Source organism: Pagrus pagrus (genome assembly GCF_965226575.1).
Source record: "Pagrus pagrus genome assembly, chromosome: 8".
Classification (NCBI taxonomy): Eukaryota; Metazoa; Chordata; class Actinopteri; order Spariformes; family Sparidae; genus Pagrus; species Pagrus pagrus.
This window is the reverse complement of record NC_140192.1, coordinates 6,454,741-6,481,079: the sequence shown is the minus strand read 5'-3', so window position 1 is coordinate 6,481,079 and position 26,339 is coordinate 6,454,741. Positions and strand designations below refer to the sequence as shown.

Here is a 26,339-nt window from a genome sequence, read left to right as displayed (position 1 = left end):
GTTTAGAAATGCAACAAATACAAACAAAAGGTGAATAAAATCAATTAAAACAGCCCTGAAGCAATTAATGATAAAAGTGAATGGAAGGGGGAGATTGGGGAGTGTGGGTGTTTTTGTGTTTGTGTCTGTGAATGCATCAGTACGTGTGTGTGTGTGTGTGTGTGTGTGTTTATAAGAAATAAGGAAAGAAAGACTGTGTTTTCTATAACGGGGGGATAACGTCAAGGAGACACATTATACATCTGTGTCTGAAATATTAAAAAATTCAAACCCCGTCTCCTAGAAATTATGTTTATGTACAATTAGTTAGCAACAGCAAATATGTTTTGAAGGAAACACAATCACTGCCTTGATTGTGTGCAGAGACGATGTTTCTTTGGCTGAATGTGGCACATTTGTGTCCAGACTCCTGTCTGTGCTCAGGTTCAGGCAACAAAGCAACTGTTTTTCAGTTAAACGTTGATAAAAAAAAATGTGCTGCCAGTGCTCTAAACATAAAAAACGTTGAATAATGCTGCAGCCATTTTCGAGTGGATGCAAAACCGATGTTGGGGTTACTCCTGGAGCATCGTAATTAATGTTGCTGCAGGACCATTATTGAAACTGACCAATCACGTGTTTGTAAGGAGCCTCGCAAAAACACGCACATGTGAGAAGTGATCCTTTCAAACACAGGTGTAACATTGTGAAAGCGTCTGTTTTAATCCAAGCCATGTTTTTTCTAAAGTATTTTTGTTGCCCAGACGTATTGTAGTTCCCTTAACCTAACCAAACAAAATAACTGAGATGAAATAATAAGTGCACTGTGTTGCTCCAGATGTGGTTTTGCGTTGGTACTGTTGCTTTAGGACGTTCTCAAAGCATTTTTTGAGACTTGCCAAGCAGTTCATCAACAACGCTCCCTCATCATGTTCATAGGAAACATGATTTGGTCCTTGAAATACTATTTGCTGTTGGAAATTGTCTATAAATGTAATTTCTAAGAGACAAGGCTGCAAATATTCGAGCTTCATCGGCAACATGAATGTAACTTTTTCACAGTCAATATACAGTTTGTGTCTGTTGCTCTAAGTGTGAACTTTAAACTGAAGCTATGTTTCTTTGTTTTTGTTTTGTGTAGTCCATATATTACAACCAGATACTTAACAGTGAGGATTTTTTGTTTGTTTGTTTTGCATTAATTTCAGAGTTTTATCACCCAGCGGACAGTTATATATCGGGAGAACAGTCACGTGGATCAAAGCAGCTACCAAATGTGACATGACCAGTAATTAAACTTTAATGGGTTGAACACCAGGCTCATAAACAAGGGGAGATTGTTTGACATTTTGAGAAATACACTTACAAATAAGATATAATATGTTAATTAGAAAGCTTTAAGGGGGCTGGTAGGTCATCAGAGTCAGGCTAGCTGTTTCCCGATGCTTTCAGTCAGGCTACGTTGAGCAAAGCTAACTGTCTGTAGCCTTATATTTAACAGACAGACGTGAGAGCCGTACTGATCACTCTCAGCCAGAAAGGAATTAAGCTTATTTCCCAAAATGTCCCACTATTCCTTTATTGTGAATCTGATTCACATTCATGTTAAGTCAGGATTCGCTCTACTGCTACATAAGAAGTGTCTTTTTAAGGTGACTTTGCTCCGTTATTTCCTTTTATCATAACAAGCTGAATATTTCAGGCAGTTTTATTCTTCAGCTCTGGGTTTAGCTAACAACTGTTCCTCCGTACATTTTAAACAAAATGAGTACAATGCCGCTCAGAAGCTATAAGTTATTGTCCCGTAAACCTTTTCATTGTTACTCTTATAAACAGGAAGCTAGGATCATTTTAAATTCCTTAGATTTGTTTTTGCACATATTTGTACATATTTTACATTTGAGCATTGTAAATTACATAATTTTAGATTTTCTTGAATTGTTTTGAAGATGTTTGATGCTAAATGCTAACACTGGGGGAATATGACAGTACATTATAACACATTTTTGACCTGGATGTGAATGTTATTTTGATGTTTTATCTTTATTTGTCCTTTTTATTTCCCTTGTACATTCTGATACACAGTATTATTGTTTTATAACTCAACTGGGGTCAAGTGGCTGTTTTACCTTCATGTGTTTGTGACAGACATACCTCATTGTTCATGTGTCTCCATCAGGAATGGTATGTCCATCCAGCATCAGTATCACAAGGATGACGTTAGGATACAAAAAAAAAACATGTTATAAGTTATGTCATATTCAGTATAAAGGCAAGCTGAACAGAAATGAAGCTTAATTTGGAGTGACAAGGACTTTTCGGGCCATGATCCTCCTTCATAAATGTATTGTGGCATTAAAGCTGCGTTCAAGAGGCTGTTCTGTATAATTGCTTAAAAGGCTCATTTGAAAACGATATTTTCCTTCTTCAGAAGTAAGACAGGGGTTGTTTTCTTTTTTTTTTTTTCAATAAAAGAAATCATTTATTGGTGTCCCTCGTGTGTAAATGTGTCTTTTTCATCTGAACGTGCACGAGCTTTTAGGTGTGCGTCTGTGTGTCGCTGTGTGAGTGTTCCTGTAGTTATCAGTACAAAAGGCTCAGTCAGACACAATAAATGAAATAAACGAAAATATCTGTGGCTATTCTGCCTTTTGAAAACGACGCCAAATCCAAATCCCTTTTTTATTGTGCTTCCTGTTTTCCATAAATCATCCTTTCCTTCCGTGCCTCTTTGACTCCGTCCATCTCTCAACTGAAGGCGGCAAAATGTTTCGAGTCTTCGAGGCTTTTCCCTTTTTCACTGCACGACTGTGAGGATTTTTCAACACTTGGGGAGTGTTCTGCTCACAACGTCTAATTACAGTACATATCTGCTCTTCTTTTATCCTCGTGGCATTTAGGAGTTTTCATATAATTGGATGGGTTAGCCTTGGCACTAAGTATTGATTGATGGATTTGTGGCAGCGTCGGAGGAATTAAACAGATCCTTCACTCGTGTAAAAGTTACAATACCACACTGCAAAAAGTGTTCATAGCTGTTCTGAACTCGAAGGCGTAGTGTGACGGAGTGAAAAGCATCATAAAGAAGGGGTGAGGCGTGATAATTGTTCAAATATGGAGATAGAGGTTCACATTTTTCCACATTTCATCATGAAAACTGACAGAAGATCACATGGGAAGTGACAGAAAAAGTCATGTAAAGAAGGAAGAAGAGCGAGAGAGAAGCTGAAACCTTACCTTGTTTCTTACAGCTGACAAAGTGCAGCGTGATGTGGCCGTGAATGTCAGATTGTTCAACTTACGAATTGTATTTTACTTGAGGATTTCCATTTAATGCCAGAATATACTTCTGCTCCGCTACGTGTTTAATTTTTTACCCTTTTATTTGACAGCTATAGCAACTATGTCATGTTTGAGTTTCAGTTGAGTTTTGTCCGAGAGACATTTCCATTAAAACTTCTTACGTGGTTTAATTTAAATAAATGCCTCAGGCCCAGAGAGTTAAAATTATTTCATATTTCACAGAAAAGTAAACATTAGAGAAAAATCTAAAAAGTAATTACAGTTTATTGTAGCAGAACTTTCTCGTCACGTGACCCTTTGGCAGACACCCGACCCCCAAGTTGGTTTAAACCACATAAAAGTAGCTCCACATCGAGAATCTGCAACAATAAAATGCTGCTTACACACTGATGCATGAACAACTACTTTTAGTTTTGGTAAATTAACTATATTTTGCTGCTAGATTTTTAAAATTATGAATGCAGGACTTGATGGAGCATGTTTACATTGGAGTTTCTAGAGTTTCTTAGCTTTTCAGTGGCAGCATACGTGTTATAAACCACTTTGGAGAAACAATTAAGCCATCGCTTTCTGCACCATTAAACTTGCATACTTTCTTCCTGTGTGTCAATGAACAATGGTTGAAACAAAGCTACCTTTGTCGTCCAATGGAGAATATATTTCTCTGAAAAAGTTACTTGTGCCTCAGTGTCCTCTGTTATGATTCAATAACCGAGGGTAATACTATAATAACTGGCCGTAACTTGCTTAGGAAAGGTCAGATGTAGACAGGACTTCATGTCTAAAACATCCAAGTACATCTTTTAAAATGACAAACTAAACTTCATCTGGTTCTGTCTGAGTTCACTGTAGTGTGTCATATTTTATAAGATCATCACGTTTTGCTGTCAAAAAAAGTAAGTAAAAGTATAAATTCTCATAAAATAGATATGCTCAAATAAAGAGCATCAAATTAGTTAAGTTAGTAAATGTTCTTTCCACCACAGCAGTTAGGATGAAAACACTGATATTTTAATATGTACCATCGCTGAAGACTCAGTGTTCAGTGATGTTTGTTGACATTAGATAAAAAGATGAGATGTGACTCAGTTTTATAAATATCTTCTCTATGTAATTAATTATTCGAAGCATTTTTCCTCCGTATTGATCCGATGCTTGGTGGTAATTCTCCTGCCGTGACGGTCTGATTATATCACCGAAGCAGAAAACACAACAACACAGTCCTTTTTTTTCTCACTTTAATTTCTTTCTTCGTCACTTTCCTCCCTGCTTCTTCATTTTTTTCACATCTCTGAGTCTCTTGACCGCCTCGGAGAGCTTATACTTAGATTATGGACTTGGTCTTCCAGTGTGTGTCATATGAGAAGGTGAATGTGGGTTGAATATTAAAAATAGAAGAGATCAGACTGAGGGGGAAGAAAGAGAGAGCAAGAGAAGAGGATGTGGGAAAAAAACAAAAAAAACCAAGATGATGACGAAAGAAAGTGGGGTGGTAGACACATGCATGGAGATGAGAGAGGAGATACACGACGCGAGACAGACGCAGGAGACGAGGAAATGTCTATTTTTACCAGTGGATGGTGGAGGAAAGGGGAACGTGATAGGCCTCCGCATCAGGCTGAAGAGGAGGAGGATTTTTGGCTTGAACAGGCAGAGTCATACGGACATTAAGCTAACTGCAGTGTCGAGGAAATTCTACCCATCCACTGTATCCAGCTCTCCATGTCTCTTTCCTTTCTTCTCCGTTAGTCCTGCTCCTTTCTTTCTTTCTTTCTTTCTTTCTTTCTTTCTTTCTTTCTTTCTTTCTTTCTTTCTTTCCTTCCTCCCTCCCTCCCTACTTTCCTTCCTTCCTTCCTTCCTCCCTACTTTCCTTCCTCCCTACTTTCCTTCCTTCTTTCTTTCTTTCTGTCTTTCTTTCTTTCTTTCTTTCTTTTTCATATTTTCATTCAACTGTTGCTAAATCCTGATTGGTGCATGAACATATGTGACATCACCCTTATTCCAGCTGACCCCTGTTTCACTGTAAACCAGTGAGTTCATCTCACTGGTGTCACACAGATACAGAAATCTTATTGATGCGTGATCATTTCCGCATGTCATCGGCATCAGGCATGGGTGTGACGTCTGTAGTTCATCTTATTTCCGCCAGCGAATGTGCACATTTTGAAAAGTATTGTATGTCTGCATCAGACTTGACATCCTTTGCAATTAGGCAGAAAAACTTTTGCATACATCAGTTTCAGAATCAGTAAATCTACAGAATGAGTTGGAATATATCTCACAATGTTGTGTATCTCACATGGGAAATCACCAGAACTACAGCACTCCTTTTCTGAGAGAAAGAAGCTGATTAGCAAAACATTTTGCGACTTTTGCCTCTATACTTCCCTCCATCTTTCAACCAGCCTCTCCTCGAATCTGAACCTTGCTTCTTTTCTGCTCTCTCCTCTGTCTGTCTTTCTTCCCTCCATCCCTCCATCCTTCTTCCTCCTGGATCGATAGATTACTTCCTGTGTTCAGCGGGTTGACAGCACAGTTTAGAGACCACGGGGTTCATGTTACCAGTCATCTGTTAGTGTGAGTGTGCAAGTGTGTGTGTTTGTACGTAATGTGAAGGGCTTAAGGGGTCACCGAGACCTTTGGGGTCAACGGTGGCAGCAGTTCTGTCTTCGCCCTGAAGCCTGAGTGACTGGTCCACTGACTGCTGACTGCCTGGATAAGTCACTCAAACGGGGCAGACTTAGAGGGATTACATGAAGATCCATATTGCCTTTTTATTTGTAGTCATATATTCTTCATCAAAAAGCAAAGTTATTATATAAGCAGCAGCCAAAGTTTCTGCGTTTGTGCCGAAATGGTGAAGAATATCTTTAAAATAGATCAATTTCGGTCGGCAATTCAGTCGGCAGCAAGAGCCAAGATGGCTTAACAAGAGCTGAACTCTTGCCTGTTCAATCTGCTGTTTTGCCAACTTGCGCCTGGTATCCAGGTTGTCCATCACCACCTCTGAAGTTTATCTAAACCCCATTTTTTTCAACCAATCTCACACTCTGACATCAAACTGACTACATGGCCAGTAAAGTAATCTCCAATCATGAAATCCACCATTATCTGCTAACAACTGGTCCCGCCGTTCTTCTCTGGGCACAAGAGAAACCAAGCTGTTTTAACAGACTGACTGACAGGCCCCAATGTCCTTAAATCCCATAAAAGCCTCTCTACATCCATCGCCCAGAGCAAGGTGCTGCAGTAAATGGCTTCAGTTTGTCTGAGGTGTGCCCAGAGAGCCTAAAGGAGATCAATACAGTCACTCACAGTCATTGTTTTAACTCAGATCCAGTCGAAGCTCCTGCCATAAAACTCCTGCTCCACTCTGCATCCCGAACCCCCGGGCTCCCACAGCAACACTGGTGTCAGAGCAGCAACTTAAAGGGCTGAAGATCGGACTGTCGATGCAGACATATTCATGGCTGTGTAACATACTGATACCAAATAAATTATTTAGAAATAAAGCCCAATCAGAGTAAAAATGCCCAGTTTGTGACGGTCTCAATTGGAAAAGACCGGTCTGGTGACAATGTTACCACGGTACGGGGCCCAATAGTCGATGACTATCAGCCATCAGCAATGGACGATGGCATATTTGGTCGGCTCAACGTAACTTTTTCAAGCTAAATCTGATCATTTCTCTCTTTGTCTGTTACTGCCACAATCATTTTTGCCCAACAGACGTTCCTCTTGGAGAGCTCTAGCTGTTAAATTGCCTATAAAAGTTAAAAATGTTAAATAATTGTTGCTTTATCAAAATGACGGATCCTATAACTTAATTTTTGTATCAATTGCCATCATGTTTCTGGCAGATTAGACACTCTGCAGCTGGCAGAAGCACAAAGTCATAGTCCTATAATATTTTGTAGCATGTAAACCTTATCAGATCACTTTATTTAGCGTCCCTGTAGATCAGAATGATTTCAATCAGTGTGCTGTGTCTGGAGCTTGTGTAGCTCAACCATCGCTCATTTCTTTTAATTGACTGTGATACATCTGTTCTCACTCTACATACATTCCTGCGATTATAAGTCCTGCTGGTAAATAGAAAAATAAGTACCAAAGTTAGAAACATTATAGCAACGAGACAGGTGTCCAAACATTTCATCACCTTTTTATTTAAACCACAGCTCTTAAGTTTCTATTATCCCCTCGATTTTCCGACTTTCTTGTCAAGGTTGTATAACTACTGTATGTCGGCGAAATACATCTGCTCAGTTTGTCCAGGCGTTTAACTCCCAGCGCTCAACATAAAGCTCTAATGAGGCAGGCTGTGTGGACGAGAAAGGTCATTAATTTAACAGTGTCATTATTCATGAACTGTGCTGTGATTGGGTGGCAGTATTGTCCAACCTCCCTTGACAGAAACAGCTGTTCCAACAGACACGGGGCCATTTGTAGCGAGACGCAAATCTGATCGCAGGATCACACCTACGGTCGCCGCAGTTCTCGAGGTTGAATGACTTACTCGTTAACTCGGAGCATTGATTTCACGCTTTGATGCTTTAGCTGACATTCCAGTTTCAGGCAACTTTTATAAAAAAAAAAAAAACCTTTCATAGTTCTAGTCATGATTTCTTTGGATAATAGTAACGCTGTACCAACCAAGAACATATCTTGGAACATGGCACATTCGTTTATGGTGTTAAAACTGGATGAAAAGTTCATTTTAGAGGTAGAAATATCTGGCTGTTAGCTGTTAAATGCTCCACTGTGTTCACCAGGGGGCTTCATCTATCTTAAGTATGACTTAAGTAGAAAAACACGTATAAGTGGTTATTTATCAAATTTATCTTTGGCGTAGAAATGATCCAAGCAAAGACTAGACTTGACCTAAGTGATTACCTGCTGGTCATGTAGGGGCATTGCAGTTTGGGACAGGTGTCCAAGCCTGAGCTGAGCTTTTTGAACAATGAGTATGTTTACATGCAAACTAATAAACGGATCACTATCTGAATTATGGAGTTAACAGATTATTCAAGAGGTCATGTGAGCAGCATAATGTGATATGCTTTATTGGATAAAAGCTGTTATCGGATTATGAAAAATCAGATAAACACACCTAGTTTTTTGCCCAATATTACGTTTTATTCGGCGCATGTATCCGTTTTTTCTTTGTTTTTTTTACATCTGTGCATGTGCAAAAACGTAAAAGAAACCGGATGCTGTTAAAATGCGAGCAGTTGCGTTTTCTGCTCATATCCATAACGTGAAGAAGTAGAGCATTATTTTGCTAACCTAGCAAATCCCACATAAGGTCAGCGCTGACCGGAGATGCCATGATAAGCGACACCAAGTTGATAGGATGTTTTTTAAAAAGAAAAACAGTCTTACGTCACGTCACTACTTTACTGAATCATGTAAACTCTTCTTTTCCATTATCACATTACTAAAGTGCATGTTAACACGTTAAATCAGATTATTATCATAACCTGATCATGAGTTATCAGATTATTGTGGTCATGTAAACATGCTCAGTGTACAGCGGTGACACACTGGCCCAGGATACATGTTTGGCTTTATCTTTCAAATTTTAGACAAACAAACAAAAAGGTTTTGGTTGGTTTTATTTTGTGTTTATGGAGATTGAATAAAGTGTGTTTTGCACATTGTGTGGACAGTTATTTTCCTGTTTATGAAAATGGTTTCAAATGGTTTTCTGAGTTTACTTTCTGTACTAATTGCGATTAGAAGTCTCCGCTTGCATCTCTACAGCACAGTACACAGATGTCTTTGACGTTACACCAACACTGCTGTTTCTTTTGATCGTGGCCATATCTCACATCCAGCACATTATTTTGGTGAGTCATAATCAGGTGTCATAACCGGTATACATGTTGGTTGAACTTAGCACATAATAGTTGATTTGTGAGGTTACTGTGCTCTGACCAGCTGGTGCATTATCATTAAATCATGCATCCGCATAGAGAAGAAAATATGTCTTTAAGTGAGTTCACTTTATCATCCGTCTGGCAGCAGACAAAACGTTTTTTCGGCTATCCGGCCTTCAGCTGACACGTTGATGAAGGCCCCGGATAGCCAAAAAACGTTTTGTGTACTGCCAGGCGGATGTTAAAGTGAACTCATTAAAAGACATTTTTCCTGAGCGCGACCCTCATTTCTTTCTACGAACTTAGCAAATGAGACACAAAGTGGAATTGACAAAGTTCAGTTAAATATTTTTTTTTTTCGCCCCACAAAATCCACAATTTATAATAACCCACTTTAAATTCTCCACGTCCATTCCAGCAGCTATCACAACACAGTGCCTCTACCTGTTTTTAGATAGACAAATAGACCTGAAACAGTGTCATAACTGGCATTTTTTAGTGCTCATCCTCCCGCAGCCCACAGCTCCATGATGACCTGAACTTTGAAAGCGAGGGGGGCACAGTATTTTATTGACTGTTGAACCAGCGTCTCTGCACCAGACTGCAAACAGCTCCAGTCTCCCCCCAGTTTAAACATCGGTTCCATGTCTATTAACAGTGTTGGGTCATGACCTGACCCCACTTATACGTCACCTCTCCTGTCTATCTCTCTCTCCCCACCTCCACCTCGCCATCTTTTCATCCCCCTTTTACCAAGTCACTCCCTGTGGACCCTCCACCACTTCTCACACACACACACACATGCATGCAGGCTATTGTTGCCCCTTGGCTTAACGGTATTTATAACGATCTGACCCTGGGACCTCTCTGTGTTAATGATCTTCAGCTCCTCCCCAACACAAACACACACACACACACACACACACACACACACACACTGACAGACAATAACCTGCCCTCTCCTGTGCTTCATGTTTGTTTCTTCCCTTTGTTGCGTTGAGATCAACTCACAGTGGTAAACATTGCATGTAATTAAACAAGCTGGATAGCCCAAAGCTTCATTTTCTTGAATGGAGAATTTCACCAGTGGGAGAAATTTGGAATCCATTTTCTCCTTTGAACAGCTCATTGTGTCGGACTGCCAGCTGTATCGCTGCAAAATGGCTGCCTCCCCGTTTAATAATGCCGATACAGATCTCAGTTTGAGGGCAAAAGAATCGTTCATCCAAGGAAGTAAAATGTAGGCTTACCTCTTGGACGGTGTTTTTACAGTCGGTGGCGGGCGGCTTAATACACAGAATTAAGAGATCAGATAAAATATTTCAACTTTCTGCCTTTGATTGTTGAATGCAGCTAATGCTAAATACCAATTTATGTGATTTCATTTGTTTCAGTTAAGTCTAATGTTGAAAGACTTAACAGATGGTAACTAAAACTTCTGTTCAAAGCTACACTTTTGATTTGAGCTTAACAAATCAGCCCAGCCAGGCTGTCTTTGTCTTTGATACTCTGTGTTTTCAACATGGGTTTTGTTGTTGTCTTCAGCAAAACAAAATCATCTCTACATGTGTTGATTCGAGCATTTTGAGAGAAACGGAAAGATTAAATGGCCACACTCAGACAAAAGGATTAGCCTTAAATGTTTACTTAAAGTATTTTAATTAGGCTGCATGAGTTCAATCTTAAGCATCACATTTAATTAGATCATGTGAGTCAATTAATTAAATAATTAGATGTGTGATTTATCAGAGCAGACAGAACAAACTATTTGACATGGATTACTTATAATAGCATAATATTTAAATAATAACTACTTGAAAAACACATTATGTTAATGTAGAAGTTCCTCTTTACTTTATATGCACAGTAATAATTGAATAAAGGGTGAGACGAGGGGTATTCAGTTGGTTTCAATCTGCAACCTCATCCCTAGATGTCACTAAATCCTACACACTGGACCTTTAAATTCAACATTTATCAGTTGATAATATACTTTTCGTCTTCATTTTAGGCTCTAAGCTTTTAGTTTTCTCTTTTTTACCCTCATGCAAAATATAATACAGCAAAATCCACATTCTTCTTCTACTATATACTACTAATACAGGTTAACAAGGTTCAAGGTTCTTTTATTTGTCGTTTACCAACACCAGGGTTGTAAAACGAAACTGAGTTTAAGTCCCTTTATGCTTTATATAATGGAGTGTGTAGGATGAGTCTCACAGTCTGAGGAGAGAAGCTGCTCTGTAGTCTGTTGGTACGGTAAGAGATACTTCTGTATCTACCAATAATAATAGTAATAATAATAATAATAATAATAATAATGTAACAAGGTTTTGTTGAAAGCATGACAAGTTAATATGTTATCGAGGGGTTTTAATAAGGCAGAAGTTGGTTTCGATGTGATAAAAATGAGGCGCCGTTCTGAATTTCATCAGAAAATTGTAAAAAGCATTTGGCCCAAAGATAACAGGGTACAGAATATTTTTCAATCCACTCCAAATCTTGCTTTGTATTCATCTATTGCTCCCCCTCCATCACTTCTGAGGGTCCATTTATTGAAAGTGATACATTAGCATAAAAGTCTGATCCTGGACACAGAGAGACGCCGCTGGAAGATGTTTCAGCCCAACACGTCAGGACACACACACACATTTACACCACGTACAAGCCTGCGCACACAAAAAACAAACTATTGTGCTTCCGCTGTCATTCCTTTTCTCTCTCAAGGCCTTTTCAGTCCTCACATGAGTCACCGACACACACATACTGCTGGTTTAGACACACACACACACATCCTCACATACAAACAAACTCTCAGTTTCTCGCTCTCAATCAAACCCTGTCGGCAGCACTAGAGCCTGATATGAGGCCAGGGACAGAGGAAATGAACGATGTCAACCTGTGTTGTAATTCAGCAGGACCGACCACATGAGAGGGAATACATCTACTGTACTTTGTGCACATGGGAAATCAATCTCAGCTCATAATGCAATGTTTGCAGGCTTGTGCTCGCGTCTTGAAGAGGTCTAGAGACGGACTGTGCGTCAAGTTCACTCCCTGTGTGTGTTTGTGAGTGTGTGTGTGTGTCTAATTCTCAATAATTCTTCTTTTTCTATGTCGGGACCCGTGCTCTAACTTGTCTCTGGTGTTATTTTTCCTCGTGAAGTGCTGATGAAAGACCAAAACTGGATGGAAGCATCCAATTCTGCTCTTAAGAGATCCTTATACAAACACAGACTGTACATGCACACAGATTTCATTGTTCAAGTCGAGAAGTTCACACCCCTAAACCGCAAAAATAAAAGTACATGTAGAACAACGCACTGAACAGCAGTCATTATTTAACCCCTTCATGTACCTGAGAGATTAAGATTGTTTACAAGCACTGCAGATTATCATGAAGTCTTTCGTGCATTAGCATCGGAAGTTTATTCTGGGAAAGGCCGACAAAAATTTAAAAGGAGCCGTAACCCATATAAATTCTGGTCTGTTGGTACTGTGAAAATGTCACCACTCTGGCAAGTTTTTCTCATCTTTGTAACCTTGTGAGGTTGTTTGCTATCAGGGCAGAAGCAAATACATACACTCTTACTCCTGCATGCACAAGCACAGAGTCCTCTCCAAATGAATCGAATCTGCGCTATGATTTGATCGTGCTATGGTTAAGGTTTGATTTGGTGTAGACACACAAAAAAAGACTTGGTTAGGTTTAGGGAATGATCATGGTTTGGGTTAAGATAACTACTTTTTAGATGTCAGAGGAGCTTTGTCATCATGAATACAATAATAAACATGGAGTTCAGGTTATGGAGCAATCATGTGCTACACTTGAAAAAGCAACACTGGCTCCATAAGGCTCTTTTGAAGCACAAGTCTCTGGAAGGACAAGATCACAAATTGATTTGAAAATACTTTATTTACATCTTTCTTGAAGCCTAAATCTTCACTGTAGCTGCTCAGCCGGGTGAACTTTTTTATAGTATTTTAAATTGTCACCTGGCACCTGAATTTTCTGTTTTCCCTTCGATAAATAAAGACAATCCCACCATAAATGAATGCAGAAAAGGTATTGCATAAAACATCACCAGAATGCAGGAAATGAAGTGTTTGATGCTCAAAATTTCCAGAGCGAGGTCTCCCACTTAAAGTGCCCACGCCGGTGTTGAAGCAAAAACATGCTCTTGCCTGGAGCCAATAAGGGGCTATTAGACAAATCAAATCAGTAACTTGACTATTGTTGTTCCACAGACAGTGGGATACTTTACAACTTTATGATGTATATTTGAACAGAATGAGGACTGTGGATTTGTTCTCCATCACTTGAATTGTAGTAAAATGGCCAATTACAAAAGGAGAAACAACCACAGTGACCACTAATGCTCACAAATGGGCATGTGGGTATCGTTTAAGACATACCTACGAATGTGCATACATAAAAAGTGAACCTATTCTTTAAGTTTGAGAATATTACACCCAGTGATGTTAAGACCCACACAGTTTTATACATGCGCGTTTGTCTATATGTGAGAGATGGAGCGTGGATGTGTGCCTGTATGCACTTGCAGACGTAGCTGCTATTTAGCGATACAGTCTGTGTGAGAGAAAAGCTGATATTGTTTGCTTTGGCACTCAACCTAAAGACACAGACAATTAGCAGCAGTGTCATGAAGGTGTGCCGTACCTAACAAACTTGTGAACATCGGAATCGGCTTCACGGACGGTTTTCGCTGTCCTAATTAGAAACTAATAACACCTCCGTTCTGTTGCCAAAACAAGCCATTTTTCTATAAATGGGTTGGGCTCGGTGTCTGACTCATGCCATCCCACCTCTCTTCTGTTTGCTCCATGATGTTACTGCACTTCAGGAAGGTCTGGTGTGTGAAGCATGAATCCTAATACGCAGAGTTAGTGACAGAACTCAGTCTTGATATAGAAAAGCGTATTCTCCGGAGATTTTTCCACCAGATAATAGCGCTACAACAACTGAGAGCCGTGAATCTAGATTTCCAACTTCTTGGCTTTTACTCCAGCAGGTTCCTAGATTACTGGCATTTGTCTTTTTGAAGGCATACATTAATTCCCTTAGTTACCCTCCAGCTTTGTAGAAATACACTTTCATCTCTCTCTTTCCTTGACTTCATCATGAAATGCTGCATAGCCTGACCTAAAAAATAACCCAGCAGTCAAACATGAAAACAACCACAGTTGACAAAGCACCTAGTGCTACAGGCTTTCCCCTCTAATGGGGCTCTAACGGGCTCATTTTCCACACGCGGAAATTTGCAAATTTGTTCTCATCTGAACACAATGACCCATGTAAACACTGTGGAAGCTGTTGCCTACATGCTCTTCATTCACATATCCTACAAACAATACTCTAACTTAGACAGATGCTATTGTCAGTCCTCTTCTGACTTCCTACAGAGCTGTTGCACATCACACCTACTGAGCACAGGCACAAGAGTCTACCTCAGTTTTGAGGAGGGGTAGTGAGGGTGTGGCAGGTCAGTCCTACAGTACTGTCTCGTGTCAGTGTCACAGTAGATCATCATGCTTTGGCCCAGACACTAGAGTGCTCTGTTTGCGTGATAAGCATCTGAAATACAGTAAGTGGGTGTTTGGACTGAGAGCAGCTCTCCATGAAAAAATGCAAGGGAGGGCATGTGTCACACAGGTGAGACATGAAAAATGAGCGAGAGAGTCCAGTTAAAGTAACACATCCATTATCTTGAGGACTTATGAGCAAAGTAAGCACTGAACTGTGGTTTTTATTTTCACAAGGAAGGAGTTTACAACTATTTTATCATGAAGAGTAACTATCTATCTATCTATCTACACACACACACACACACACACCTGCAGTTATCATTAACTGAGAAATGAATCAGACCAAAACTATGTTTTTGTAGAGTGTAAACATGTTTATCTTTGCTATAAAGTTGTCCTTAATATGAGGTTTTATGGGGATTTAGTTGCTTTTGGAGCAAGCCTCAAGTGGTCTGCTGTTTTTGGCACCTCCAAGTTGGCTTCATTTTTTTTAGCCCTGCAGGTTGCTGTCTTGAAAAAAGCAGTTTGTTTGGTGTATTTTCTTTGACCCTGTCTGAGAGCGAAAATGCTTACGGCTTAGATGCAATAACTGATCAGATGTGGATAATAGCGAACAATTTTTAGATTATCTTTTCTTCATCCTGGTCATTCATGTTTTCATGTTGTTGCACTTATTTGTATATATGATAAGAATATATATATAAATATATTGGGCTTCAAATTGTCAGTTTCCGTTCCATTTCTGACACCAGAAAGGATCGGGACTCCGACAAGTACTTTGGTCTTTGTAATGTCGTTTCAATTTCGCAAGTCACTGAAAGCTTCGAGAATGAGGAGTGTATTCAAGTGTAAAACATATTAACAACTCTAATCAACCACTTGGGTCCTTATACAGTTAACATGGCCAGGTGTGCTGACATGTTTTCCCAACCCACATGAAAGACCTTAACAGTCATGATAAAGATAAGATAAATCTAACTGTCCCTCTCTCTTTGCTCTCTCAGGACCATCTTCGGTGATCAGCAACGATGATGACTCGGCCTCTCCTCTCCACCACGTCTCCAACGGTAGCAACACCCCTTCCTCCTCAGAAATGGGCCCCGATGCGGTGATCATCGGCATGACCAAGATCCCTGTGATAGAAAACCCTCAGTACTTCAGGAGCACAAACAGCCTCCTGAAAACGGACACATGTGAGTACAAATCTTTAATGTGTACCCAAATTTACTCTCCTTAAAATGCAGATCAATCTATTATGAGCTACATTTTAAAGTATTCGAGTGAACTGTACTTGTGTGACACGCTACAGCAGCCTCCTTCCTGCTGTCATGGCAATGACCTTGGAGCTGCTGAGAATAAGCTGTCATTTCAGCTTATTGGAGAAATAGGAAGTGAAAGGCCATTTTCTATGTGTAAGAGTGTAAGTCCCAGCCAGACTGATCTCACTGCCAACACATCAAATACAGCAGCCTAGTCGGTGGGCATACGCTTATAAGTTGGACGCCATAGGTACCCAGCAACACTTCTTGGAGCGCTGCTCCAGTGCAGTAGTATAAAGAGCAAGGGAGGTGGTTGGGATGAATCATTCACAGGACATTCCCTCGGCAAGCCAGAGTTAGAGTTTGTAACCAAGAGTCAAGAGGGATTTGTTTTTAATTAATGTACTGTTAGTAAGTTAACATATCCAAACGGTGTTACTTATGTCTTGTACATCATATGACTTAAGTTACAAGTTAAGAGACTGAATGTAGTTATTTTAGATCAAAGTATAATTGAGTACTAACCCAAAAACTTTACCTAAACGTAAACAAGTTGTTTTTGAGCCTAACCGTAACCAAGTATTGTTTCTGCCTCAACCTAACCGAGTAGTATCTGTTCCCAGCTCTAACTAAGGAGTTTTGGTGCCTAAACCTAACCAAGTAGTTTTTAAGCCTTACCCTTATCACATAGTTTTTATCTCTCAACCTAACCAAGTAGTTTTGGTGTCTAAATCCAACCAAGTAGTGTTTGCACCCAAACCTAACAAAGTCGTTTGGGAGCCTTAACCTAACCAAACCATAACTGTTTCACAATGTTGATAACAGTCCATAAGTCAGAATATGTCATAAAATGTGAACTGGTTGACCACAAGCCTTTATTTTGAAAGTCTTACCCGGCGTTGCATATTATGCATTATCGATACCTTTACGTATCGGGAGTGATAATGTGTTTGTTCCAGCATAAGTCCATTCATAATTTCTGAGACTTGCATGTCTCTTGTGTGTGAATCATAAATATACATCACCAGAGTCAAAGGTAGCAGCACATACAAGCGTCTGCGAGTCACTACAGGTAGCAGTATTTTTCTCTGAGGTTGACCAGCATCAGTTTAAAAAAATAAAAAAATAAAAATAAGCAGTAAAAATTCAAGAAAGCAAAAAGACAGAAGGGCAAACTGGTCAAAGAAAGTGGAGAGGAGAAAGAGACAAACAAAAATAGAAGCGGTACATTAGGATAACAGGAGCAGGTGGAGAGAGAGAGCAACAGTCAAATAGACAGACAGGGAGCATGCAAGGTTATTGACCTGGTCCATCAACATGGCATTATGATTATTGGCAAGTAATAAAAGCTTCTCCAGGCTTTGGCCTTGGGTCGCAATAAATTATGGAACTGCATGTGTGTGTGTGTGTGTGTGTGTGTGTGTGTGTGTGTGTGTGTGTGTGTGTGTGCATGCACCATCAGGCTCTTTCCGATTGCAAGGTTGAGGATATAAAATGACGGCGGATTAGGGCTTGACCTCTTCAGTCCAGCGATATAACAAAAAGATAGACTGGGATTTACAGCCTAAAGACAAGAATGAAAGCTCTGAGGATCGATTAAAAAGTCAATAACGTTCTGCTGTGCATGTGTATATGCCTGCGTGTGTGTTTTTAATATATTACAGCCATTACAGCTATTACCCGGTGTGCCTCTTTGACTCACAGACAGGCAGCATAAATTCTGAAAGTATCTGACCGATTATTTGGCACGCGGCCTTTTCAGACTCGTACAATAGCCTTTGATGGAGACTGTTTGGCAAAGTGGCTCTAGGTTTGCATGCCAAGAACTGAACTCTTTTTAAACAGCGGTCTTAACCAGCTTGTGGCCTGTAATATCGACATCAGTGGCGGGCACACGTTTCTGCCTAGAAGATGGCATAGCCCTCTTCCTGGCAGCAATTACTCTGCAGAGATAATTGACCTGTGTGTGTGCAAAAACGGGAACTGTTAGCTGTGTTGCAAAGCTTCAGTTGTGCAGCGTACCTCTGAAGTGACACCTCATTAACAATAATAACATCAGAGGAGTTATAGTTGTTGGAAAGTGCGTCACATGGTCTATTAAAGAGTTACAGTAAACCAACCCTGGACCTGCTCAGTTGGTAATTATTGTGTTTACAGTTCCCTAATCAATCATTAGTAGACACAGTATGACACGGGCTGTTAGCATGCATGTCAAGCAACTGAAGCAGGGCTGTAATGAGGATTTCAGAAATACTGAGGTCATCAATCTAGTTGCCATCAACAAACCCATCCGGAAACCAAAAAAAGTCTGTAATTAATATTTTAAACTGCCTACAGACAAGGTCTTTTTGCTTTTACGTATCATGAGGTAAATGTTGATGGCACAATGTAATGACTACAGTACACTATTGGCATTTTGATTAGTTCCTGTAAAACCTTGCTTTAATTATGCTATTTTGCCTGCTACTGGGCATGGCATCACTGCTGATCCAGCCAGGCTGGCAGCCTGGCACCACTTCTGTCTGCTTTCACGTATCCATTATAGACCAAATGAATGAATTAACTCGTTTTGTCTGGTGTTTTTGGTAATTGCCACTCTGAGGAAAATGCTGCTGTCTTTGCAACAGCGGCGCCAACAATAATACTACTTGGAAATGAATGGTTTATTTATTGAATTAGGTGCTCAAGTTTTATTTGAATGAAAAGGTTCCTTTGAGGAAAATGGATCTGAATATCATCAACTTTTTATGAACTGAAGTTAGATCTGATTAGCTATCTGTAGGGATTTTTTTAAGGTCCTATTTGTAAGAAAATTAACTTTTGAGTCTTATTCCAAACTTACAAATAGAACATTTAGTTCGACATCAAAATGTGTCCTTGAAGTGGCAGATTCCCAACACTTATGATCAGAGTTCTTTCTGGAAAATTTCTCAGGAAATATGATATTTTCTGACTTATAAAGTAAAAGCTTACATTTTATTTCCAACAAGAAATCAGTTAGCTTAGGCTACGTCCATGATAATATGCATCATTTTAAAATTGTTGTAAAACAAAAAACAATCTCCCTCTTCACAAGCGTTTTAGCACCAGAGATCATCAACACGGCATTATCAATCGACCATTCACATGTACTGACCATGCATGTACCAGTTAGCTTAGCATAAAGTCTGGAAACAAGAGGAAATGGCTTGCCTGACTCTGTCCAAACAATCTGTAGAACAAGGTATGGTAGCTAAAACCTATTACTACAACCAACATTTAAAACTGTATGTTCTGGTTTAATATGTCGGAGTATTTCTTAGCCAGGTGCAATAACCCTGATACAGTAACTAGCGGGAGGCTAGCTGTTTCCTCCGTCTCCAGTCTCTGTGCTAAGCTAAGCTAACTGGCTGCTGGTTCCACATACAGCTACATATTTAGCATAGAGACATGGGAGTGATATCAGTCTGGAAGTAGCATTGAAGTGAATGCTAATATTTTCCAAAATGTCAAACTATTCCTTACAGGAGCCAGATTTAAACATACCGTGTCTCAAAATAGTGGACTTAAGCCTATAAAATATCAAGCATAAGTAAGTTTTTCATTGTGAAATGTCAAACCATTCTGCTTTTAAAAATGTATTCAAACCCTCAGAGAAAAATACAGCCAGTGAGCCTGACCTCAGTGTTCACAGTAGTAGCTGCAGCCCTGAACTGAAGGAAATAGTTTTCTTCCTTCATCTTTGTTATGTTACACCTTTCTCCTGGCTCGTTGTAGAGTATCTCTCTATTTTTCCATCCCAGCAGATCTTCTGGGGTTTGTATTTCATTGTATCTAGGGAATGAGGATTAACATTGTTCTGGAAAATGTTATTCACAAGTCAACACGTGTGTAGAGTATTTGAAAACATCCATTTACACAGGCACACACACACACACACACACACACACCCATACACACTAAGCTTATGAAAATTTAGGTCACAATTAGCTACACCTCCTGATAGGAAGGCATATTGTCGGTAGCTGACTAGAAGGAGATGTAGTGGAATAGAAATGGCAAAATTAGAGTCATGACATTAATTAAATGAGGAATTTTGAAGGAGTAAATGTTTTCAAAGCATCTGTCAAACACAAGTGTGACTTTGACCTATCACATTGTGTGGTTCAAACTACCAAACGCACGATTTCCAAGCTGTTCAAGCTGTTTTATGTCAGCGTCCAGGGTCATGGAAAGATTCTGGGCAGATGAGAGAAGGAGGAATGGAAGACGAGGCAGATGGCAAACAGGGAATAATTATGTCCCGAGACATTAATTTCTTTGGTTGTTTATAAGATGCTGATTAAGGAGATCCGTGCATTTGAGAGGTGGCTCTATAGGGAGAACGTGGAGAAACTGGATGATGGAGGGAAAGGACAGATGGAAGAAGATAGGAGAGGAGGTGGTTGATGGGACACGTTATTCCTCTCGATGTAAATGTTGTCAGCACTGTCATAAACAAGTGATGGAGAAAGAGTGACGGAGCAGCAGAATGGGAAAGAACATGTGCCGCGATGTTAATGTTTAGGGGATGTTGATTAAAAAGTGATAGGTTTAGCAGCTGAGGGGGATGGCAACAGGGAGGAATAAATGATGGAACAGAGAGATGCTAAATAAGGAAAGTGAGAGTAAGATAATGAGACTGGATGGAGCGATGCTAAATGAGCGAAAATGAGCGAATACGATAAGCATGGAAAACGGGCACTAATTAAGAAAAACATCAGAGAATATGAGCGCAAAGTTTGGTAAATGGGGAATAATATTTCTGTAGATCTTAATTAAGGATACTTATTGAGGAGAAAAGGGCTGATGTGCAGCACTGCACATACAGATACAGTTTAATAATGAAAGAAGGGTGGAAGAAGTGATGTAAAACTGGAAAAGGCAGCTGGAGAGCAGAATTCGTGAGTGGTATGAGGCCATAAAAAATAACATAACTTAATTTCTTAAGTTTCTTGGTTGCTATGCACAGCAATTATAGAAAATAAGTATACGAGTGCAAAATTAGTTGCAGTGACACATCATAAATCCAACAATAAAGACACATTAAAAAGAAACAGCAGGAAAGGCGGTGAGATAACACCACATCTTAAGATAAAAGTAAAAGGGAGATGGATTGGTCTGCAATTTATTTGCTATTTTCAAGGGTGCTAATTAAGGACAAGTTGTGTCAGGCGTTTTTATGCTTATTGCAACCACAGAAGGAAACAGTGGGTAGTTGTCTTGCGGGGATGTGGGTTTATTGTGTTGTGCTGCTGCTGCACGGGGAGTCGTGGGTGCACTGAGATCTGTGACCTGCTGCTGCTGCGTTTGAACTGAAGACAATCATGTCATGAGGAGCAGACAATACATACAAACACTTTGAGCAACACTGATATTCAACCCTGTCTTCTTTAAACTTTAAAACCTCCGCCAAACAGTTTATGTTTGCAGTTGGGTCCATTTTTGTTTAACATTGTGTTTTTATGACATTTACTGTAGCATGGATCTTGATAAAATAAAAACAGGGTGGCTGGTATCTGTGAGTGAGTACGATGTCTAGCTGATTTAAATATGTTTACGAAGAAGGTACTCTTTTTTTTCAGCTGTAACACAGTCACAAATAGGAATAGAAACCTGCAACTATCACCACATACCTGCCAACACTCCTGATTTTCGTGGGAGTCTCGTTATTTTTAACTCCTTCTCCCGCTGTGCTCCTGATTGTAATTCCTCCCATTAATCTCCCAGTTTCATAGAGTGATACAAGTCATACGGGAGTGTCTCAGTTTCTCATAGTATATGTGTCGTGGTACCTTGCCACCCCACCCAGAGGCTGAGGCGGGCATGTGCAAATGTCCTTGCCTGATGTGTGTCACTGCGAAAGCCCTCTGCTCAGTTTGCACACACATACACGTATATATAACTAACAGTGGACTATATAGCTACACTAACCAAGAGGGGACCTCTGTTTCTGGTCATTTTTAAATAATAAAAATACAATAGAAAATTACTTTTAAGGTCTTTTCCTATAATATCACTTCAAATGTGATGGCTCCTCACACATGCAGATATACACACACAAACACACACACACACACATATTGCATTGTGGGTATGTTCTCCTCCAGCACAATCTACCACTGAGAATTAGATGCTTTTGAATATCTGATGCAGACCAGCAGCTTTCTCTCTCTCTCTCTCTCTCTCTCTCTCTCTCTCTCTCTCTCAGTCTGTACAGTATTGGGTTATGGAGGACCTCAGCAGCTTACTGTAGATCGATGCAGCTTCTGAGAGTCTTGCTGGGCTTTAATGTGATATTCTGAGTGGACAGCTTTTCTTCAAATGCGCCTCTTAATCACATCACAGATAAATCTCAGCTCTTGGTGTCCCCTCTCTCTCTCTCTCTCTCTCTCTCTCTTTTGTGTGTGTGTGTGTGTGTGTGTGTGTGTTCAATAAGTACCCATGTGCATGTATTATAGGATAATTCATGTTTCCTTGCATGCAGACAGTTGCACATATGGCCTGCAGTCACAAAGACGGAGCTTTGCTAGGTTATAGTAAGGGCACCATGCTGTTAATCACTCTGTAGGATAAAACCTTGTCTCATCGCCATGGTGAGATGCCAGATTTTTCTCAAAATCAGCTGGCATGGAGTCACAAGTTACTTAGCAACAGGAAGCAGGTTTGCCGACTCTGATCTAACTGTGGCTGAGCAGAAGGCAGGGAGAGATTTACACGACAGTAAAAACTGAATCAATTTAGTATGACAAAACAGAGCATTTGCCTATTTACTGTAGCATTCATAAGAATGATAACATAACATATTTATGCAACAGAATGTACTCAAACATACACTATTGACTCCTGTAATGATTCATCCTCTGCCAATTTACTTGGGAGATAAAGAGGAGAAAATATGCACCCAGGAAAAGAACTGTACTTTAACAAAACAGTACGGAAATTACAAAATCTAATCGTTCACACTTCAGAAAACATAATTCCTCGATAGAGTTCGCACACCCTGCAGCTATGTTTTTATATTCAAAAAGAAGATCGATCTCCAAAATAACTATTTAATTTTGGTTAAATCACACAGACAGCAGAACGGCAAGTAAACCACACATGAATTGAACTGACTGCTGATTAATTTAGTTTATTTGACATGATGTCAAAACATCAGGCATCTTGTTTCTGTCACTTCATGTGAACTAATACATTCATACTGTAGTGTTTTTTTAACCTAAATGAACATGATTAAAGTGGATTTCTCCTCCTCTTCTCTGTTTTTCTTCTATTCACCAGTCGTCCAGCACATTAAGAGACACAACATTGTGCTGAAGAGAGAGCTGGGAGAGGGAGCCTTCGGAAAAGTCTTCCTTGCCGAGTGTTACAACCTCTCCCCTGACCAGGAGAAGATACTGGTGGCTGTCAAGGTAATGTGAGGGCTGAATGGTCTTATATTTTACTTTTTTTTTTTGTGCCTTTTTTACTGAAACATCCCGAGAAATACATTTGAAAAGCAGAGAAAGGATTTTGTTATCGTGCATATTTCATGGGACATTATTGGAAAGTTATTTAAAAAGACTTCTTAAGAAGTTTTCTAAATATCTCGTACTTTTTTCCTACAGAGTTCCAGACTTCCTGTTTTGTTTTATTAGTTCTATTGCCCTTAAAATAAAAGATTACAGACTGTGGTTATCTAAGAAAAAACTGCTTTCTGTGCCAATTCCTTATTTCAACAAAACAGAAACTTTATTTTTCCTAGTTCTCATATATCAAAGACCAGATGTAGAGAAACAGACAGACAGTAAAAAATACCATCCAGCTGCATCACAAAGAAACCATTTCAATTCATGAGGAACCTGGTTTCAAAATGAGCTATTTTAAGAATCCCTCCTCCTACAGATTGATTGATGGCATCAAAATAAAGCCCTAATGTCGTTACTGAAGGAGAAGTTATTGCTTTCTCTACTAAACTTTGCAATGAGAGCCGATACATGAGCTACATGTGAAACACTAAACAGTTGACAGCCAATAATCCTATGTTGCAGAAATGGATACGTGGCATTTTGAAATGAAATCCTTCACATGGCGTCTGTATTTAGACATCTCCTCGCCTCCATTTCCTCTGCTATTGTTAGAAAGTCGCCGCTTTCAAGAGTTTCTCTTGAAGGTGTAATTACACTCAAACCGCCGACTTCCGGGGTCAGATTGAACGGTTTCCTCCCATCACATCTATCCGTCCATCCATCTCTCCATCAAGGATGCCTTCCCTCCCGGTCTGCGGTGAAACAGGATCTGATTGGTGAAGAGCTTCTCATTAACAATACATGACCTGTGAGAGACCCCCCTCTCCTCCCATCCTGCTTCATTTCCTCTCTCTTCCACGCCTCACCTCTAACTTTCACCTGCAGTACTTTTTCTCTCTCCTCTGCAGCCATCATCTTTCCTCTGCCTTCGTTTCTCTTCCTCCACCGCCTGTTTCCTTTCGAGCTTAGCTGTAAACCGCCTGCTTGGCCGCTGATGTTCCCTGCCAGCTTAGCTTCAGCTCAGACTTAGCACTTTGTAGAAATATGCACCTGAAAATCCCAGGAAGCTGAGGTGTTGGTTGTAGAACAAGATGCTGCGCGTTGCCGACTGCATGTCAAATCTAGTAAAACATTATATAATCTGCGCTCAACTTAGGCTGCGAATGAATTGTACTTCTCGAACCGTCACAGGTGTGGTTGCACATAGACTTAATGTACACTTGATGAAACATTTAATCATTGGAGTCAGTTCATTGATTTCACGCTCTCTATTCATCAGATTTTTTCTTCAATTAGCTAATGCACCACCTGCTTATAGTGCGCTCTTCCTGCTCTTCTTGTCTTTTCGTCAACCGGCGTGACTCACTGTTTCTCTCCGGTTGTCGTTTTTCTCCGCCTTGTTGCTCCATCAACAAAGTGAAATGCTGGTGGTAAACAGGTTTTTCAAAGAAACGATGACATTGTCTTCTTTTTTGGAAATTTCACTTCACAATGAGGATGATCCAAAATAACAGTTTCTGGAAGGAAATGATGCAGTTGATTTTTTTTTCACCTCTGCCAAGGAGGTTATGTTTTCGCCCATGTTCATTTGTTGGTTCGTTGGTTTGTTGGTTTGTTGGTTTGTCAGCGGAATTACAAAAAAAACTTCACAGCGGATTTCCACGAAACTTGGATGGAGGATGGATCTTGGCACAGACTAGACCCCATTAACTTTCGGTGCTGATCCAGGTAAAGGAACAGATCCAGGAACTTTTTCTCACTTTCGACATTTTCATTCATTTCCCAGAGAATGATCTGTGGATCTTGATGAAAACAATCAGGTGCAACAATCAGTGATGTTGAATGAATCAATTTGATGTTGATCCAAGAAAAAAAAAAAAAGAAAATCTGGATCTAGCAGATTTAAATGTTTTATTTGCTATTAGATTGACATTATTTAATTAAAGTTGGACTGTTGGGCCTTGGCGGAGTTGTGCACTCTACTGAGAGCCATTCTAGTTTTTAATCACATTCTCTTAAGATGCTGGGAGCACCACAAACAAAATGTCCGTCAGCATTGTAATGGGGATGGAAGCAGAAATCTCCGAGACAGATTTGGACAGAAATGAGTCATGACAGCACCTCCAGATAGTAGTGCTCTGGTTGCAGATTACGATGCGATGCGATGCGATACGACGACCTATACATTGGTAAAATTTGTAAAATTGTTTTGTATTGTCTAAAATCAAAAACTGTGATTTGGTTGTGTTAACCCTTTACATTCTGACAGACTTGTGTAATTAAGTAATATAAATGCCATATTATTGTAGACGGGAAACTGAAATGCCATGGTATATTACCAGTTTTATAAAACTGATGCTGACATTTTAAATATGGAATCTTTCTGCAGACTGATTTGCATCTTCTTCTTTTTTAAGCATATATTTATTGGCTTTATTGCAACACACAAGACAAACACACAACAACGCAGAAAGAAAACAATGAAAGAAAAAACATAGAGGGACATGTTTGACTTTCATGTTCTTCATTCATCATTCTGCTTCTCTACCATCATTAATATACTACATGAAGTACGTACAATAGTATTGTAAGGTGTATTTTTCCTAACACCATGCCCTTCCCATTATTGTTCCTCATATGTAATTATGTTGCACTCTGTCATGCGTCCTACATTACAGAAACATGTACAGCACAACCTACGCTCACTAATAGAGCTTAATGGTCTCGGTGTTAGAGTTGAATATCAATCAGCCAGTCAGCCATTATACTAATACAGGTTTTGTACACCGTTACTGTATATAACTATATCCACTGCGGTGCCATCAATCACAGGCTCACTTTAA

General features: G+C 39.7%; 1 protein-coding gene across 1 annotated transcript in view; it reads left to right on the top strand.

Moving 5' to 3' along the window:
• ntrk2a (neurotrophic tyrosine kinase, receptor, type 2a) overlaps nucleotides 1-26,339 on the top strand; it is a 90,935-nt gene that overhangs the window by 44,231 nt on the left and 20,365 nt on the right. Inside the window, exons 12-13 of the mRNA XM_084360152.1 lie at nucleotides 15,713-15,901; nucleotides 23,270-23,400. Of these exons, the coding sequence (XP_084216278.1) occupies nucleotides 15,713-15,901; nucleotides 23,270-23,400 (320 nt within the window). The remainder of the gene's footprint in view (nucleotides 1-15,712; nucleotides 15,902-23,269; nucleotides 23,401-26,339) is intronic.